This window comes from Actinia tenebrosa, unplaced genomic scaffold (genome assembly GCF_029948245.1).
Source record: "Actinia tenebrosa isolate PJP-AT-01 unplaced genomic scaffold, QUT_ActTen_1.0 PGA_scaffold0__85_contigs__length_37466705, whole genome shotgun sequence".
Taxonomy (NCBI): Eukaryota; Metazoa; Cnidaria; class Anthozoa; order Actiniaria; family Actiniidae; genus Actinia; species Actinia tenebrosa.
In genome coordinates, this window is record NW_028292569.1 from 33549557 (window position 1) to 33568949 (window position 19393).

The 19393-nt window shown below is 38.3% G+C and overlaps 1 protein-coding gene across 2 annotated transcripts; it reads right to left on the reverse strand.

The window, feature by feature from the left end:
* Window positions 1-103: 103 nt before the first annotated feature.
* LOC116307400 (NFX1-type zinc finger-containing protein 1-like) lies at window positions 104-19177 on the reverse strand. Of its 2 annotated transcripts, XM_089024472.1 has the most exons (22): window positions 18913-19177; window positions 16525-17626; window positions 15816-16066; window positions 14868-15086; window positions 14370-14522; window positions 13991-14106; window positions 12984-13297; window positions 12759-12916; window positions 12030-12303; window positions 10822-11112; window positions 9641-10007; window positions 9025-9323; window positions 8135-8510; window positions 7936-8042; window positions 7214-7431; window positions 6954-7130; window positions 6115-6528; window positions 4527-6036; window positions 3418-3940; window positions 2444-3003; window positions 1596-1745; window positions 104-1382 (listed from the first exon to the last, which is right to left on the reverse strand). In XM_089024472.1, the coding sequence occupies exons 2-22, from the start codon at window positions 17618-17620 to the stop codon at window positions 1201-1203; spliced, it is 7755 nt and encodes a 2584-aa protein (XP_088880598.1). In that variant the 5' UTR covers window positions 17621-17626; window positions 18913-19177; the 3' UTR covers window positions 104-1200. The 2 variants fall into 2 exon arrangements, with proteins under 2 accessions (XP_088880598.1, XP_088880603.1); XM_089024477.1 differs by lacking the exons at window positions 16525-17626; window positions 18913-19177 and having other exon boundaries at window positions 15869-16060.
* Window positions 19178-19393: the final 216 nt, after the last annotated feature.

The following is a 19393-nucleotide window of genomic DNA, read 5'->3' on the forward strand; positions in this document are numbered from 1 at the left end:
CTTAAAACGTTTACGAAAGAAACTACTGGCTTCTTCACCCGATCGATTCAGATAAGTTCAAACTGGACGTTGTTAGCTCACTGAAATAACAAATTTACGTTAATTCTACTTGTAAAACTATCTTTATTTCATTTACTGAATTAGCCGCTGTTCACCACCCTTTAGTTCGTAGTTTGACATAGTTTTAGCTTTAGCATAGTTAGTTTTTCTAGTTTTTTCTAGTCGTACAAAATCGCTCAACTAGTGCCGTGTAGAGCCTTGATCGAAAGAGTTTCGCTTGTATGAAAGAGTTGTCGCTTGTTTGATAAGTCTTACATAAAATGCCAGTGACTTTCAGTTATCTTTAATTATTTATTGAAGGTTTTCCGACAATTTTCATCCAGAAATATATTTTTTTGATAAAGATTTGAATGCCCCAAAAGATCATAAGTACGTACACTCAGTGAACCATTTCATGTTTCGGTCCGTACCGTAAGTTATGGACCGCAAATTGACCAATCATAGCGCGTGAAATTACCTTGCCATATAATAAAACGATTTATTCGATCAATCCACTTAATTCTTGGTGCGTCGTATTCCAATTCTCGCTGGAATTATAGTAAAAATAAAATAAATCCTACAATTTTATCAGGAAAAAAAAACCAATCTTATTTCTACCTAGAACTATAGAATAATCTAGATGCAGTTCTAGAATGAGGGCGACAGTTCAGTAGTTCAGTCGTTATGATATACTTATGTCAGACCACGATACTGTATCAAATATCACAATGTGAAAGAATTAGCCTTAAGTTTCAAGCATGGACACTAAGTTTCAGCATTTTGTGAAGTCCAATGGCCCACTTCCGAGATATGCTTCTTGTCACGCACAAAGGTTTCAGTATGAGGCTACGTGCTAAATTCTCAGTCATTCGTCACGGATGGTAAGAATAAATTCAATCTAGCACGTAGCCTCATACTGAAACTTTTGTGCGTGACAAGCGAAGTATATCTCGGAGTGGGCTATTTATCAGGCATGTTTGAAAGTCATTTTACATATGATTTAACTAATTTGCATGAGGATTCAGAGCATGCGCAGACGTTTTTTACTCGTGTCGAATATGGATACGAAACAAACGAAGAATCTTGTTCTCGAAAGAATGACATGTGGTTTGAAATAAGAAAACATTGCACCCAAACTAAAAGGTCTATTGTTTCTTTAGATCATTTTTCATTGCAACTGGCAGACGCCAAAGATTTGTCCTCATCAGCACCCATATCGTGAAGCAACTGACTATCACCTAAGGCACTGGTTTTCCCCACGGTTTTTAAGTCCAATGAATCGCATTCTGGGCATGGACGTCCTTCAGTGTCAACGCCACATTTATCTACGTGATATACATGACCTACAAGTAAGGGGAATAAGTCGTTTCAATTATCTCATAAAACAAAAATACTCAAAATCTGAAAGAAGAAAAAACATTGATATTTTCAGTATTTGTAAAAACTTAGCACTTCGTATATCGCTGGACACTCGTCTAGTTTATGCAATTTTTGCTATTTGTAAATGATAAAAACGATCTTTATCAATTTTATTTGACGATGATAAGTAAACGTACCTTCTTGGCACTTGGACCAATGTTCTTGGGTGAGGTAAATAACCTTAACAACCTTGTCTTCATCTTTCAAGGGTATCCAAACCTCTTCACATATTTGTATACTCATCTGTTTTTGGAGTTCTTCCTTGTAGTAGTGTAAGTTGGCTTTATCTTGGGAAAAGAAAAAAAAATCAAGGACGAATGAACCTAAAACGAAAAAGTACTATGCAAATAACGAGGCAGTGTTTGAGAAAACGTGTTGGTGCACTTGTTTCTAAAATTTGGAGAATATTGATCGATGATCCCTGGCTCAGTCGTGAAAACCTTGGTCTCACACATACTAGTACCGCCACCCGGCTAGCTCAGTTGGTAAGAGCGTCGGTATGTTGTGCGGGAGGTCGTGGTTCAAGCCTCGGCCGGACCAACACTCAGGGTCTTAAAATAACTGAGGAGAAGGTGCTGCCTTTGTAATTACATTTGCAAATGGTTAGACCTTCAAGTCTTCTCGGACAAGGACTTAAAACCGTAGGCCCTGTCTCCCAACCCTTCCTAACCTATGGTAAAAATGGGGGACATAAAAGAACCTGTTGAATTATTCGTATAAGAGTAGGGGATTGTCTCCCGGTTCAACAGCCTATCCCAATCTGGAGGCATTAATACTAACTTGTAAGCTGCACGGCTGTTACTATAGCGCCTAAATACGCAGCCCGTAAAGTCCTCCACTGATCATGATTGTGAAGCGCATTGAGACCATGTAAAATGCGCTATATTAAGAACCCCGTTGTTGTTGTTGTTGTTGTTGTTGTTGTTGTTATTATTATTATTATTATAATAATATATTATATATATTACATTATTATTATACTTACCAATTGGTCCAGGAGATTCTATAGCTTTCTTGATATCACCGGCCAAGTTACTACTGGCCAATTTCCTTTTGCAAACTTCGTACAGAAACACCAAAAACACACGCTGCATTTCACAGTAGATCTCGTCTGTCTCTTGGTCACTGAAATTTAGTCTCCCCTTTGCCATAACTTTAGATACGAGGCCTGACACATCACTTTCAAGATTCTTCATTATTTTCCTAAAATTGATTCCTCGGTAATTTCCGCCTCGCTGAACACGATCTCTGTCATTTAGAACCTCACTTAGGCAATTCATGAAATGGATTTGGTTTTCGCACATGTTAAGATAGTCCCGGGTAATGTCCTTTCTGTCGAGGCTTTTAGAGACACCTTTTGCCTTATCTGGGAACTTCTTGACGAATTGTTTAGAAATTTTCTTTTTCAGCTGGTCTGCCATTCGGGCGAGCTCTTTTTTGTCAACAAAAGTTTTTGCTTTGACCTTCTCTAAATCCATCAGTATGGCTTTTATGATGCTACCATATCGTACACAGGTTTTAATTGGTGCCTTGCATCTTGGACATCTAGATTTTGAATTTGAATCAAAATGCTTAGTAAAATTTTTTAATGAACCAGTTTTTAGCCTGCCTTCCCCTTACAAATGGAAGGACACGGTGCCTTTGGTGCTAGGGAATGCTACAATTAAGTATTGGGGTATCTTTCCCGCGACAGGAGCATCGAAGACTAAAGTAACTTCATTTGCGCCATGCGAGCAGTAATGTCAAAGGCGATTTAATACAGCTTTTTCAGAAGTGCATCATTTTGCCCCAAAATACAAAATCTAAATGATATGATAATCATAGTAATAGGAAATTTCGATTTCTTTACCATAGTCTGCTGTCATGTTGGTTAATATTGACAAAAAGACGTATTTTTTTGTTTTATTTTGTTAATTCATCCTTTTAAGAATGGTTGCAAAATAGTTATAGATTTCTCACCGTATTAGTTGAAGATTCGTCGCAGAGGCATTAACACAATCATCCACCCACTTGTCCATTGCTTTGACTTCAATTACGTGACCACATGGTTGAACCTCCACGAACCTAGCGCTCTGATTACTTTCGTTTCCAAATAGGTGTTTCGTCACTTCCTCCTTGTCGCAAACTCGGCATTTCTTCGGACAGGGCTCGCCACACATGCCAATACAACGGTGACGACACTTCTTAAACGGATTCTTCTTGCACGGTTTGTCACATCGCGGTCTGTCGCAGGGCTCACTGCACAGTTTTGTGCAATTAAAATGCTGACATCTCCAATTGCATGGTTTTGTACAAGGATTACAGGGCTCTCTACACTTTTTTTTGCATATGCCGTGAGTACATTTAGTGTCACACTTCTTTTGGCATGGTGGACAATTCCTGGCGCAGACGTCTGTACAACTGTGGCCACAGAACAGCGTTTGATCACACTTTACTAGGCAGGGCTTGTGAAGACGGCCTAACAAACACTGACTACAATTTCCTACATTTAAAACAAACAGTAATATGGATATTACGTAATTAATTTTGTAATTTTTTCAAAGAAATATTACTAGACAAGAGATATAAAGACATGCTTAAGCTGAAAGATGACTTGATAAAAGTCGTCTTAATAAACTTTTTACAAAATTAAGTTGAACATAAGAGTTTTCATCGGCTTTGACGCTTAGTTTTCTCATTGCTGGCCACGTTGTGTTCTTCTAAAGTATCACTTTTTGTTTATAAGAAATAAGACTGACACATTGCAAACGAATTACATTCATTACAATTTAACAGTATAGTCCTGAAGACACAGCAGTCACTCTGCCTGCTTCAAATCAAAATACCTATTAAAAAAAGATAAAAAGGCTAAACATTCTATGGACCCCTTGCATCGATTTCCTAGAGGAATCGTTCTGGGGGACAAACCAATAGGCCGTCTTTTAGTAAAAAAATTCTTATGCAAAACAAATTCATTGTTTTGTCCCCAGAACACTGAATTCCTCTTGGGACTCAGTGCAAGGGGTCTATAGAAATCAATACTTGGTAGTTATTATTATACAAGGATATTTCTAGCCCATTAAAGATACCTTTACAAGAGTGGTTGCATTTTAATAAAGCGTTGCAAGAAGCTGTACATGAAGCGTCTTTATGCTTCTCATGACATTCGAGTTCTTCATGATGACTGCAGCGCAACTGCTTTCTGACGAGGTGCCTGCATTTCAAGCTACAGGGCATAGAGCACTTGTTTTGACAGGGATGTCCACATGATAGAACTTTGGAACATTGAGCTTGGCATTGAAAATCTTGAGGAGGCATCTGGCAGGGGACCATTTGGTCATGGTTACATGAAGGTATGGTTTTCATCATCAAAGCATTACAGGGCTTGCACTTTTGATGGCACAAGAGCTTACAGTCACGATGGCCCTTGTCACAAGACCGTTCACACGGTGCCTGGCAATCGATAGTCGCTGGATCCATGCGACAGGGTACGTCTTGATAATGTTCACAAAGAGGTATTTTCTTTTTCATTAGAAAATTACAAGGACCACATTTTTCATAGCACAGGTTTTTGCATTTATGGCCCAATTCACAAGAGAGCTCACAAGGACTTTTGCATTTGAAATCTCCAGGATCCATATGACAAGGAACCTTCTGCACATGTTCACATGATGGTATTGTCTTCGAGACCAGAAAACCACAAGGCTTGCACTTTTCATAGCAACGCTGTTTGCACTCGTGACCCTTGACGCAGGTACGTTGACAAGGAGCCTGGCATTCGTAATCGGCCGGATCCATATAGCAAGGTACTTTCTGTACATGTTTACAGGAAAGTATTTCTTTGGGTACGAGTACATCACAAGGCTTGCACTTTTCATAGCAACGCTGTTTGCACTCGTGACCCTTGACGCAGGTACGTTGACAAGGAGCCTGGCATTTGTAAACGGCCGGATCCATATAGCAAGGTACTTTCTGTACATGTTTACAGGAAAGTATTTCTTTGGGTACGAGTACATCACAAGGCTTGCACTTTTCATAGCAACGCTGTTTGCACTCGTGACCCTCGTCGCAGGTACGTTTACAAGGAGCCTGGCATTTGTAAACGGCCGGATCCATATAGCAAGGTACTTTCTGTACATGTTTACAGGAAGGTATTTCTTTGGGTACGAGTACACCACAAGGCTTGCACTTTTCATAGCAACGCTGTTTGCACTTGTGGCCCTCATCGCAGGTGCGTTTACAAGGAGATAGGCAGTCGACTTTAGCTGGATCCAGATAACAAGGCACATTCTGAACATGGTTACATGAAGGTATTTCTTTAGGTACCATTACACTACAGGGATCACATTTCTCGTAGCAACGCTGTTTGCACTTGTGTTCCAGGTTACATGTTTTCAGACATTTTTCTTTGCATTCGTATTTGATGTGGTCAGGATCTGCTGGATGACAATACAATTTACAAACGTGACCACAATCCAACCTTGTTTTGCATGGCTCCGTGCAGCCTCCTTCTGGTGCTTTGCGGAAATCTTCTGGTTTAGAGGCATGAATGACTGTCTTTGGGTGATTCTGACACATGAGAGTCAAATAGGGCCCAACCTGAGAAAATGAGACACAGTCGATGGGTTCAAACTATTTACTCTTATAAATAATTATTGCACATTTTTCTACGCCTACCTTTTCCTTACTCCGCATGTCATCAATGATATGTCTCCACAAAGTTTCTTTCTGCTCACACATGAGTTCCAAGTTACCGATACAGTAGAAGCCTTTCTTTGCTCGAGATAATGCAACACACACACGATTCGATGTGCGTAAAAATCCAATATTTCTCTCTTCGTTGCTTCGAACAAGAGACAACAAGATGATGTCATTCTCCTCTCCCTGGAAATTGTCTACTGCGCAGACTCGAACCCCACTGAAGACTTCCTTTGGCATTTCTTTCCTCAGTTGAATCAGCTGTCCGGTGTACATTGTCAGGATTGTGATCTGCTGGGGCTGGTAGCCTTGTAAAATAAAGTATCTGCAAAGTGCTGCTAAATACTTAGCCTCGTGAATATTTGTTCGGCTCATGCCTTCTTCGATGAGTTCCTAAAAAAGTAAATCTCTCCGTCAGGCAGTTCAACTGGTTGCTCGTAAACGCCTTGGTTCAACCAAACATTTAACAACTAAACAAATTATACCCATAGTGTATTGCAATTTTCAGCCAGCGTCATTGCGCTAAACAATCATTAACTCTTAAATCGATTAGCTAGGTCGAAAATAAACTGGTCCTCCAACGTATTTTCCATATTTGATATATTTGATTTGATATTGAATGTCATTTCTCCTATATAATCAAACTTATGAGCTGAAACTCCTTAGTATAATATCTGGTTGCTCTTTTTATTTCTAGTGTTAACTTTGACCCAACTGTTCGATTTAAGGGGGCTAGGGTCACATGACCTGTTAATGCAAATGGCCTGTATATTATTTTCGTACTAAAGTTTAGTTTCACTGTGCTATTAAATTCTTACTTCGAGCTCAGCATGTTCGATGAAGAATATATTGCTGCTGACGCCTTTGATATTTTCAAGGTTCAAGACTGATTCATGGTTTTCCAAGTCCTCGTAAATGGGTTCCATCATCCGGGCAATCTCAGGACGCATCCGATGCTGTGCTCGAAGTCTCTTAATCTTCATTCCATTCTTAACCTGAAAAAAATATAATTGTTCAGATGACTTTCAAGACTATTTCAAGGAAGACTATTTCAAGGAAGGAGAAGAAAGAATGATACCATCCTCTCGAAGAGCGATACGTCCAGGTTGTAATCTGTAGCCAGTCTGTAGACATTAGGATTTGGGCGAAGCTGCTGATGATCACCAATCAAAATCAAATGCTGACATCCGGGACTTAGTGAGGTGACAATGTGAGACTCCAGTACTTCAGCGGCTTCTTCCACTATGGTTATGCGCGGCTGGATTCGCTGAATAAGATGACGAAACTTGGCAGCTCCTGAGTAATTAAGATCGGAAAATAGCTGTAAATAATAGAATTGAATTGGATATTGAAAAATGTTAGGTCTCCCTCTTTATGCGAGGTTTTTTCTCCGGTTGTCCTTCCTCTGCACTAAATCAGTTCTAATTGGACCAGTCTGTGAATTAGCTTCATTTTGTTCAACCCAGAGGTTGTTTTGAAAGAAGCCTGTGCTGGCTTGGAGCTGATCTATGTACAACAAACCACTTGTAATTAAAAATAGACCCGTTTGTCGTCGTATGCAAATTGCCAAGTTCAGATCACATGACATTTTCTTGAGAATTGTTCTTTTATGACGAACTTGTTAAAATATTTACACATGAAAGAATCAACTCCCAAGAGTGGCGTCACATAGTCTGAAATAAGAACAACAAACAACGAAGCTAAAAAGATCTATTGAAAAGTTCAGTCCTAAGCCATCTCCATAGATAAATCACCGTTGACTTTAAAAGATATCAATTTGTATTGTTAGGTTCGTGGTACCCGTGGTTGTCATGCCAATAACATCAGCCGTTTTAAGTATAAATAAGTCTTCAAGGTTTTGAGCCTCCTTGAGTTCTTTAGCATTCAACTCCAACTGTATTTCATTCCTGAAATTTGCAGTTTTAAACAATTATACAAGAACATTAGATCAGTTAAAGTTCTATTAATTTATTTACTTCTACACTAGCTTGTCACTCACGTCGTTACTGAGTTTCTAAAGCGAGAGCTCAGATGGGTTATCCATCGTCGATATAAACGCCATCTGTCGCGAAGTGTTAACTTCCAGACATCTCTTACTGATTTTGCCTCGGCAATCCGCATCATAGCTCGACTCGATAACTCTTTTACGATGGTTTGTCTTATTCTATTCTTCTGGGAATCGGATAAATCCATTTTGGAATGCCATTTTCTGTTGCCTGTACTATTGAACTGATCAGCTATCAGAAGGGTTTTGTCTTCATCGTCATTCTGGTTTCCTGATTGGTTCTCATCGTTTCCTAGCCGTCGCTGTTGTTGCATAGCATCTGCTTTCATCTGAAAGTCAGTACCCGGCTTATATTCTTCTGTCTGCAGATCTATTGGGTTTCAATCAGATATCGATATTAAGGAAATAAAGTAACAAAGATAGAGCTAGAACAAAAATTGCAAAAATGAATAGTTGCCAGTCAAGATATCAATAGAGGTTGCAGTCAAAACTGCTCAAGCTTACCCCCTTAGGTTCCATTAATGGTTTTATTATTCGAATATTGAATCTTTTTTATTCTTTCCGAGGAGACTCGGATTCAAAATAATAACAGTCAAAATTCAAGTTCTGATTCGAATATGGTTTTTCTTATATGGGATAATACAATAGGAATTTGAGTTTTTAATCGGTTCTTAGAAAGAATAACAAAATTTCAATATTCGAATAATTAAAACATGAATGGAACCTAACTAGGGGATAAGCTTGAGCCGTATTGACTGTAAGGTAGCATACAGAACTTAGAATACAAGTATGAGCGCAAGGTAGGTTGGAGGGGAACTGGCAAAAAAGGGATCCTCGGAAACTAATTTAGGGATTATTTGTTCCATCTTTCGAATTCACACTACCTTCCTCTCGAATTCCAGCTTTGGATATGACTTGGTCACTGCTAAGAGCTTGGGCGTAAATCTCGAGACAGCAGATTCTTCCTCGAAAGCACGACTGACCATTTAGATTTAGAGAGCCAATGAAAACTGGCATATCAGAAGCTATTTCCATTCTTGGATGCTGTTTTTCTTGGACCATTACCCCATTATGCCATAGACGTGTAAATCCAGTATTATGGTCGTACGATGCAGCTATGAAGTTCCACTTGTTCAGGTTTAATACTTCTTTAGTAAGTAGAGTGGATCGTCGACGGTCACGACTAAAAATAAAAATGTTATATCGAAATTGAAATTGCCTTTCATTGCATCCCTGTATAACAATTATGATAACAAGAAACTAGCTCGATTCTTTTATTAAGGGCGTTCCCGGGCAAATGCAACTGTACAGTCTATGTTCTATAACACAAAGCTACACTTTTGATAGGATTTTTAAAATGCATATTTTTTTTTGTGGTTTATCTTTAATTTACGAAGAAAAGAAAAGAAGCCGCGATAAAATATGATACCAGAATCGAAGGTTTCGCAGTTACTCTACCCAAATTTCCCAGTCCACCATTGCAGTGATATCTTAACTTACCTGTGAAATGACACAGAGATTACACCTTTGTTATTTTGCCCATACCCAATCTGAGCTATCTGGATGCCAATGAATCCATTTTTTCGATGGTAGAAACAAAGTATTGGCCCCTTTCTGTGATGCATTGGATATACATACATCAAAATGGTCATCGAGAAACGTGTGTCGAGAATGCCGCTTGGTCCATTAGGAATCATGATGTAAGAATCACGTGCCCCCGTGAGCTTTAAAGAGCCGTGGCGACGGCCATGTAGGCCTTCCTCGTAAACCACTTTGCTCATGTTAGCTATGTGTGCGGGATGAGCAAGATTGGTCACACCATATGCACTGTCAAATGCAAATTTCGCAACTGGCATCAAGTTGAGGCCTATCGTAAAAAAAATACACTTATATGAATATTACATTTGATCTTACTAATTGGTCAGTTAATCATAATCAGTAGATTTCTGAATAGACCCTTTTCGAGTTCCAAATTACCGCTGTGTTCCTTGATTACAAACTCAATTACACAGGATTAGCCTCGTATCAGTGTCTAAATATTCATAAATACCAACGGTAAAGTAAGGAATGCACAACCTCAACGATACAAACACTTTGAAATTCCACGGACCTTCACAGAAACACGAGTATTCTGCACAAAATCGAGGCTAACCCTGAGCAACAGAGAACTCAAAACTGGAGTATTGCCATTCCATTGTATGAGTATCATCTCTTTGTTCTGGTTATGATTTCAGAAAAGTTCATATGGAAGTTATCTCAAGATTTTATTTCTATGAAGTTTAATTGATAATGAAAACATATGCCCGAAATAAAAAGTGGAAATCGAGGACTGAGATTGGCCTTGCATTGGGGCATTTAGTCTCGCTCTTTTTAAAACTCTTTCCTTCATTCTTCCTTGCCTTATCGAAAAGGAAATAAAAATTTAGATCTCCTATTTAGTCAATAACTAAATAACTCAAATTTGCTACTGGTTTATTAGAATGATTGTTGAAATTATAACTGTCGTGTTTTACCCCAATGAAATAAATTTCATTCATTCGTTCATATATTTAAAATGGCAGATATTAGAGTTACAAAATAATTCAATAACTAAATGTATTGAAACTGACCCAAACGCAACACTTGTTTGAAGGCATTAGAGTGCAACTCTAATATTTGCTAATATAAACCAAAGTACGTACCAGTATTATTCTGCGCTTCATAAGGATCATACAACAAATTCAGCCAGTACAACATAACAGAATTGACAGTAACTGCATTCGAATTCCGTTTACGAGAGCCAGGATCTTTGAATTGACTAATCATAGATTCAAACTGATCTTTGGACATAACGTTTGCTTTCCTTAGTTCCAGTTCGTGGATTATATTTTCCTTGCATTTTTGCAGGTTACGTGTCGCAGTTTGTAGTTCCGATGAATTGGTTCTTAGATTTTCTTTAGCTTCTCGAACGGCGTGGTAAATATCTGAAGGAACTATATAAAACAAATAATAGGAAATGGAGAAACATAAAGTTGACTTTGTGGAGTGGATCAAGACCGGCGGATGGGTATTAGAAGCCGATGGATAGTGGTGGTGTTAATGATGGTGGTGGTACTGATTATGATAATAACGATCATGCTGATTATGGTGTCGACGATGAAGACTGAGGATGATAATAATTAGACGATGATGATGGAGGATGCAGATACTGGGGATAATGCTCAGACGATGATGTTGACGATGACAATGATGATGGTGATGATAATGGTGGTGACAACGATGATATAAATATAACAGGGTCTAAATGAGAGGGGAGGTCACCATATCAGTAACAGCTAAATTTTCTGTTTTTTATCAGTTAACTCAAAGTTTGAGTTGATAATTAACCTTAAAAGATAATGCCTTTATTACATAAAATTGAGTACAATTTTCGTGCAGTTTTTTTAGTTAATAGTTATATCTAAATACCGTTTGATTTGTTAACCTCATTCAGACCCTGATATAATGATTAAACTATGATGATGATGGTGATGAAGATGAACCAGTTTAAACGAACTAAAAACAGTGTTACATAATCTAATCTGAAATGCGTACATATCAGTGGCGGATCCAGGGGGGGGTTCGAAGGGTTCCACGGAACCCCCCTTGAAGGTTTGATCTTTTAGGTAATAGAAATATGTCTTATATAAATTTTGCTTAAAAGTATCCACAAGGATAATGTTGAACACGAAATGATAAATATTTGCTGTTATAATGTTTAATTTACCTTTAAGTTCCGTTACTAGATAGTAAATTAGGTGATTAGAGCCAATTTTTTGTCAGGCATCGACTAAACAAAAGAGAATTATACACAGTTTAAGAAACGGAACCCCCCTTTGAAAAATCCTAGATCCGCCGCTGCATATCTCACCTTCTTTAGTCTTTTGCTTTTCTTGCTTAATATTATGAAGATTAAACTCGCTGAGCGTCTCGCTTTTGCATTGCCCACCTACTCTTACGATTCCTTTTTTAAGAAACTTTAGAATTCCTTCCAAAAATTGATCTAAAGCATGGTTTGTGTAGCAAACGACTAGAATAGGATGCGCAGGTGTTTCGTCGTCCTCCATTAGATCAGAACCATCACTAAAAGAATTCTCGGTTCCTCGTTCCCATTGGCTCTTGTTATGTAACAAGACATTGACTACCTAAATATGTAACAGCCAGATTAAGTTCTAAATCACAATGAGCAATGATCTATTTTTGAGGGGAAGGCCTATAGGATGATAGTTGGAGCTTCTGTAAAGAAATTGTTAATATTCTCCCTCCTAGAGTCCAAGTTGGGTAAAACGCTCACATCCACCTACCACGTACCACACACACACACACTCAAACCTGATCTGCTGTATTGAATAGTAACCTCTCTCCCCCATATATTCCCTAACTTTTTCTTGATGAATTTGAAGTGAAATCCACTCCTGGGTATAAATTAGCTGATCAATCTAAAAGTCCGAATTTCTGCTTTAAATAAAGTAGTTGTCAAACACTGACCACCAGCTACTGTCAAAGAACTATTATTTAGCACTTGCGATGCATTTGCATTCCACACGACACATTAAAATGACATCAAGAGAAGCCCAGCAATTACGACCATACTGATTACCTTCAATCCAATGTAGGTCTTTCCAGTTCCAGGCGGTCCCTGAATGATTGCAAACTCCTTGGTCAGTGCTAGTTGTACAGCCTTGAGTTGAGAAGAATCGAGTTCCAGGTCTTCTGCACTCGGCCAGGAATGCATGTCAAGGATCCTTACAGCTTTCCCTGTGGGAAACAAATCATAATATTATTAACTGTAATTGAAGACCAAGTGATGAAAGAGAATCTTTACCATATCTCTTCTTTATTTCTTGTTCTTGTTTTTGCAATTGATCCTGATCTTGATCGTGATTTTGATCATGTTCTTGATCTTCATCCTGATCCTGACGCTGATCTTGACCCTGATCTTGATCCTGATCCTGGACCTGATCTTCATCCTGATCTTGAACCTGATCTTGAACCTGATCTTGAACCTGATCTTGAACCTGATCTTGAACCTGATCCTGACCCTGATCTTGAACCTGATTTTGAACCTGATCTTGCTTCTCATGATCTAAGGTTTGACTTTGACATTGAATTGTAGAGGATTGAACCAAACGTGCTCTCCTACAAGACGTTTAATAAAAAGAAGTGTGGAAAAAACATGGAAATGACAATATTTGAAAGACATTGATCACTTCTGTAAATTGGTTTCAAACTCGTGCAAACAGTTTTACTCGTTTGGATTATAAGGCCTGAAAGCCTCATGATAACGAGCAAAATAAACCCCTTTAGCTTGGGCGTTACTTTATTTTTCCGTTATTAATGTCTTTTCATGCGCAAGCATTAAACAAAGAAATGATACATGATAGTTATGATTCATCAGCTTTTTAATTATAAATCAACAACAAAAAAAAAAAAATTAGCGCGCGCAATTAATTCTCCCTTCGTAACATGCGCGCTCTTAGCAACTGATACATTTAACTTTAGCACGCGCACATTGTTATGTTACGTGTTTTCTTGTAAAATTGTCACAACCGTTTGCCCTGATGAAGAGCAAGATGCTCGAAAGCTTGGCTTGATTTATAATTAAAAAGCTGATGAATCATAACTATCATGAATCTTAACTCGGCTTACAAACACTTATTGGATTTAGTACATAAAGAAATGATACTTTAACTAGAAAATGAACACATTGCTTGAAATGGGAAAATATTTCGCCAATTAAGCTAAAAAGGGCAGCAACCCCACTACCCACCCTTCTTTTATTTCGTAAATTCGGCGGTAAGACCACCTAATCAAATGAGAAGATTAACTAACCTTTTAGGTTTTCTTTTCTTCATTATTGGGGACAAGTCGTAAGTTACTTCCTCTTTCATTCTGTTCCTCAGGTAGGCAGGGGATTGAATATCATTTTCACACTCTACAATGTAACGCTATGCCAAAAATGAAACTGTATAAATAAAATTCCATGAATACAAGAATAATTTATTCGATTCACAATGAATTATATAATCACATGCCTGAGAGCATCGAAGGAAAATAAAATATACCGCGTAATTCTGTGTCTTTGTTTTGCTTGTTTTTTTTTTTGTTTGTTTGTAGTTCGTTTGTTGCTTTGTTTCTTTTCTTCCTTTTGTTTTCTTTTTCTCGGTTGTTTTGGTTTGATTGTCTGTTTGATCGTCCAACTTCAACTAACCTGAAAAGGAAGCTTGTCTGGTTCAACATATTTGAGTCCTTGTAATACATGACGATACGCCTCGAAATATGCTGCTGTTTCTACCATTTGATACTCGACTTTACCAAGGTCAGTCACTTCTGAAACGTCTGTAAATCGCACTTCCAGCCATCCCTGATACAAAAGCAGTCTAATTTGTCAACTTATAATTATTTCAGGTTATTATCGGCTCCCGTCTTGGAATGGGGGATACGCATGCGCATCACCAAGGAAGGCGTCTGAAACACTGATACAAGTATCCTATCGTTTCGAATATGCAAATTTCAAACAAAGTCGTTTGATTCAGGAGGTGTATCGTATAGAAAAGAGCAAATACTACGAAATAAGAGATGGAGATCTAAAATATACTGAATAGTAAGTCAATCCACCCTTTAAATATAGCAAATTATGTTATTGGCTCACAATATATTGCCTAATTCTAATTCTATAAGACATAATAAAATACTGTTAAATGCTAACCTGCTTTAGTTTTTCATCATCTCGTTTTTCCACTAGGGCGAGTAAAAATGTCTCAAAATTATCTTTGGAGAGACAAAGTAGTGAGCCATAGATCAGCCTCTTACTGTTCTCCCATCTGATACGCTTCAACTTGGACACATCAAAGCTGATCATATGAGTCAAGCCTTTGTTTGTGAAAATAGGATAGAGAACCCTTACATCAGTGTACACCCGTACATCCTAAAAAAGATTGAGTACTATTAGAAATGAATAAAATACAACATAAAAATGCATTAAGGTGAAATTTTTTTCAATAATGAGCAATAATGGCAAAAAGCACCAAAAACTAGACTTTTGTATGAGTTTTGACCCCAATTTTCGTTTTGGGTTAGCACTCAAAACCTTTTTTAAACAGTTAGAAACTGATAAACTATGATAAAATGCCTGTTTGAAGCGGTGTTTTTCAATTGTACAAAGATGTTTTGTTGCATTTGTGTTAGAATGTTGCTTTGTCAGGCTTTTCCTATAGAAAATATATGGGAAATAAGCAAATGAAGGCCTAAACCTCATTTTCGAAAAAATTTTTGCTTTGGGTTAACACTTTGATTCCACTTTCATCGGTCATCTCCACTTCCAAACAAGTTAAACTTTCTGAATAACAAGATTTTAGCCTTGTACAACAGCCTTTCTTCAAGAAAATGGTTTTTGGGGCTCACTGCTTGAATATGAAAAGAATTCTCTCGTAATTGATTAGTTACGAAAGCAAAACAAAATAAAATAAACTAAAAAAAGAAAAAATGCGAATAACTACGCAGTAAAATTCTCCCCTGATAGCAAAAGGACCAACAAGCTCAGCAACTAACCAACAAACCATTCACCCATTCGACAGTTATAAATAACTTATGAGTGAGCGCTATCTATCCCTACTTTCAGCTATCCATGCCTCCCTTCCTAGCGCCTGTGACTTACTTGTAAGAACTTCAAATTTCCTGATTCCACTTTTTCTAATAGCTGTTGAATACCTTCGCGAAGTGGGCGAACGAAATCTTCTCGTAGTAGTCGGAACTGGACATCTAGATAGTGTTCAGGATCATTGTACTTGCCCTCTATCTTGTTTCTTCTGAGAAATACGGGTCCTTGAGTGTGAAGATCTTGGATTGTGGGTGTGACACTTAATTGACGAAAATCGTCAGGTGGAGCCTCGCTATCGCGAAGAGCCGCTTGGAAAAACAAAAAAAAGTATATTGGTCAAAACCTTAGATTTCGTTAATCCATATTTGAGTAGCAAAAGGGCAACTCAAGTCTTTATATAAGATTTTTTAAGGAACCGCTCATTACTAGTTTATCGTCTGGAGAGGGGACTCGGAGAAGGTAGGGTGGATCACATGTTTTCTAGACAACTGGATGGGTACCATCTGTATATATTGACAGGTATTATTAATATAAAAAGGGGACGGGGTATCACACAAAGATGAGAGAGAAGCAACCACTGATAGGGGGCGGGGTTTATCATGCAAAAGACGGTGCCATGTGGGGGACCAGATATTCCTTATAATGTCGCAACAAAAATCTTCCGTCCGACAACATGCTCTACTTTCAGTTTGATAACCAAAACAAAATCATTGTCATTACCAATCAAGATAAAAACCGAGCAACTTAATTAGATATATATTTTTACCTTCATTTATTCGTCTCTGTTTTCTTGGGTTTCTACCCATTTCTTCCACTTCTTTCTTCACCTTTTCAGCCATTTCGTCCTTTAAAGCCATCAGTTCTTCCACAGCTGTTTCAATACCTTGGTTGCATAATACGCCTTTGTCTATCAATTGTTTAGTAGTGTAGCTGAGCTGTGGTAGTGGTAGGTGTGGGTAGCAACTCGGCTGCTTTTTGATAAGCTCAGAAAAGATCGTGATCATGTATTTAAGTTCGTTTTCATGTTCTTTATTCTCCAGATGATCGAAGCTAGCCAAACGCATTATATAACGTGATAAATGATTGGTAAAATATATCGACGTTGGTAATAGGCTCAGCAGTTTTGTCAGACGCACATTCGCAGTCTCACAGTCACATGCACGAGCAAGGACCTTTAGAAGTACGACAATTAACTCATCATTCATAAAATCTCTTTGCTTTAGTAGAGCGTCAGTAGCTGGTAAGCATCGCTCGCTTGTCATGTCAAGTACCATTTCATCAGGAGATTTTTCCAATATCGTCTTCAAACTTCCGAGTCCAAATTTGACAGGTCGTCGGTTGTTGCTGACATTTCCATTTTTTCTAGAGTCATTTATTGAGCTCGACTTTGATCTGCCCCATAATCCTTCTTTTCCTCTTTTCTTTGATCCTTCTTGCGCTTCATTGCTTGATTCTCTTCGGAATCTGTCATCAAGTCGTCTGTGTTCTCCACCCTGTGTTCTGTCGCGGGATTCTTTTTGTGGCCTGTCACGCGAGCCACCTTGTGGTCCGCTGTCGCGGAATCCTCCCTTTGGCCAGTCACGCGATGCACAATGTGGTCTATTGCGGGATCCTTCCTGTTTTCTGTCGCGGGCTCCTTCCTGTGGTCTGTCGTGGGCTCGTCCATGTGGTCTGTCGCGGGATCCTATTTGTGGCCAGTCACGCGAGCCACCTTGTGGTCCGCTGTCGCGGAATCCTCTCTGTGGTCTGTCACGCGATCCACCTCGTGATCTGTCGCGGGATTCTCCCTGTATCCTGCCCCAGTATTCTCCTTCCGCATTATCGACCAATGATTCACTTTGTTTGGGGTGACACATTGCCATAGTACTCTATAGATTAATATTTTCCATTTATCAATGCAGCATTTTCGCATTCCATGCATATCGCTGTTTTTGAAGACAACTTTCATTACATTTTTTAGCCTGGTTTTTAAGTGAGCTATTCACAGCTACCATTTAAAGTCCGTTGGAGTTTCAAAACTTTAGTACTATTCAGCTTGCACATTCTTTATATTAAAATTGACTAATGAAAATGATGAACTCTCAAACGAGGCTAACAATGTACTACCGAGTCTGCTGTGGTATTCATCGAATGCCAAAGTGCTTTCACTAAGAGTGCGTTTATTTAGTCTGAATCCGCTGCTTGTTGATCAATCTCGTATCCTGGGCCTGCGTTTCTTCTGGCCTGCGGCAAAGAACGATGGCTCTGGCATAACTCACTTTTCGGAGCATGCGCAGTTTTCCGGAAGTGAAATATAAGCAATGAAAATCATGCTTTAAATCAGTTCTGTGTTTACTTCCGATCAAAATAAGAATTAAAAATCGAAACAGTTTATTTTTTATTTATTTTATTTTATTATATTATATTATTTTTGGCAAGTCTTTGAACGCATGCGCTGTTATACCGGAAGCCTAAGAAATCCTGGCCTCAAAAAATGGATTATACCAGAGCCATCGTTCTTCGCCGCAGGCCGAAAAAAAGCAGGCTCTGGGTACGAGTTTGCCTGTTGATACGAATAAAAAACGTGGTCTGCGTATGCTCTAAGTGCGTATGCAAATTCGTCCAAGCGTCTCAATGCTATCGTAAAAATATGTCATTTTGAACTCAAACATGACTGATGATACCCAGGTTAGCCTGATAAATGGACTTCACAAAATGCCAAAACTTATTGTCCATGCGCTGCTTGAAACTTAAGGATAATTCTTTCATATTGTCTTTATTAAAACTGTATTTATCTTGCCATGGTCTCACACAAGCGAATTTTGTTTTGTATACTCGGAGAAAACGAACATGTATTTTCTCAATCAAAGTCTTCTGTTAAAACTGTATTTATCTTGCCATGGTCTCACACAAGTATAATCGCGAATTTTGTTTTGTATACTCGGAGAAAACGAACATGTATTTTCTCAATCAAAGTCTTCTGTTCTTAGAAAACGTGCTGAAATGCACGCATGCACGAACGTTTTTAACTCGTGAATACGCGAAGCGTAGAAACGAGTTATTCTCTTAAGGCCGGTTTAGACGGTATGATTTTCGCCTACAACTATCGTATATTCTTCCAGTAAATTCTTCTAGGATCATGACAGTTCACATTTTGAAAATTCGGTTAGCTTACCTTTTGCTAGTGAAGAATCGAATCTTCAGTGTCGCTTCAAGAGCTTACCATGTTTTCCTTCATCATGAAACACACCTTGAGCTCCTTTGTCACTATGTAAAGATCGACTTACCTAAAGCCTAAAGACTGAATTATACCGCAGAACTAAAATTCAACTCTTTAGCTTCGAAACTCAAAAGAAAATACCAAGCCGAGACTTCCCAAAATTAAATATTCATCTATAAAATAAAACCATTCCTTGGAAATTCAGTTCACAACAACAATTTCCGGGTAACCCCCAATTCGATTTGACGTCAAACTACAAGGAAATCACGTGATCTTAATTTTGAGACAAAGCTTCATAATGTCTCAAGAAAATGTTGAATATTAAAAGACAGTGCATCGTTCGTTAAGGGAATTCCAGATGTATATCGGAAAAGTGACCTAGCTGCACTACTTATACTTATTCAGTCATTCGAAAAAAAAAACACAAATTAGTTTT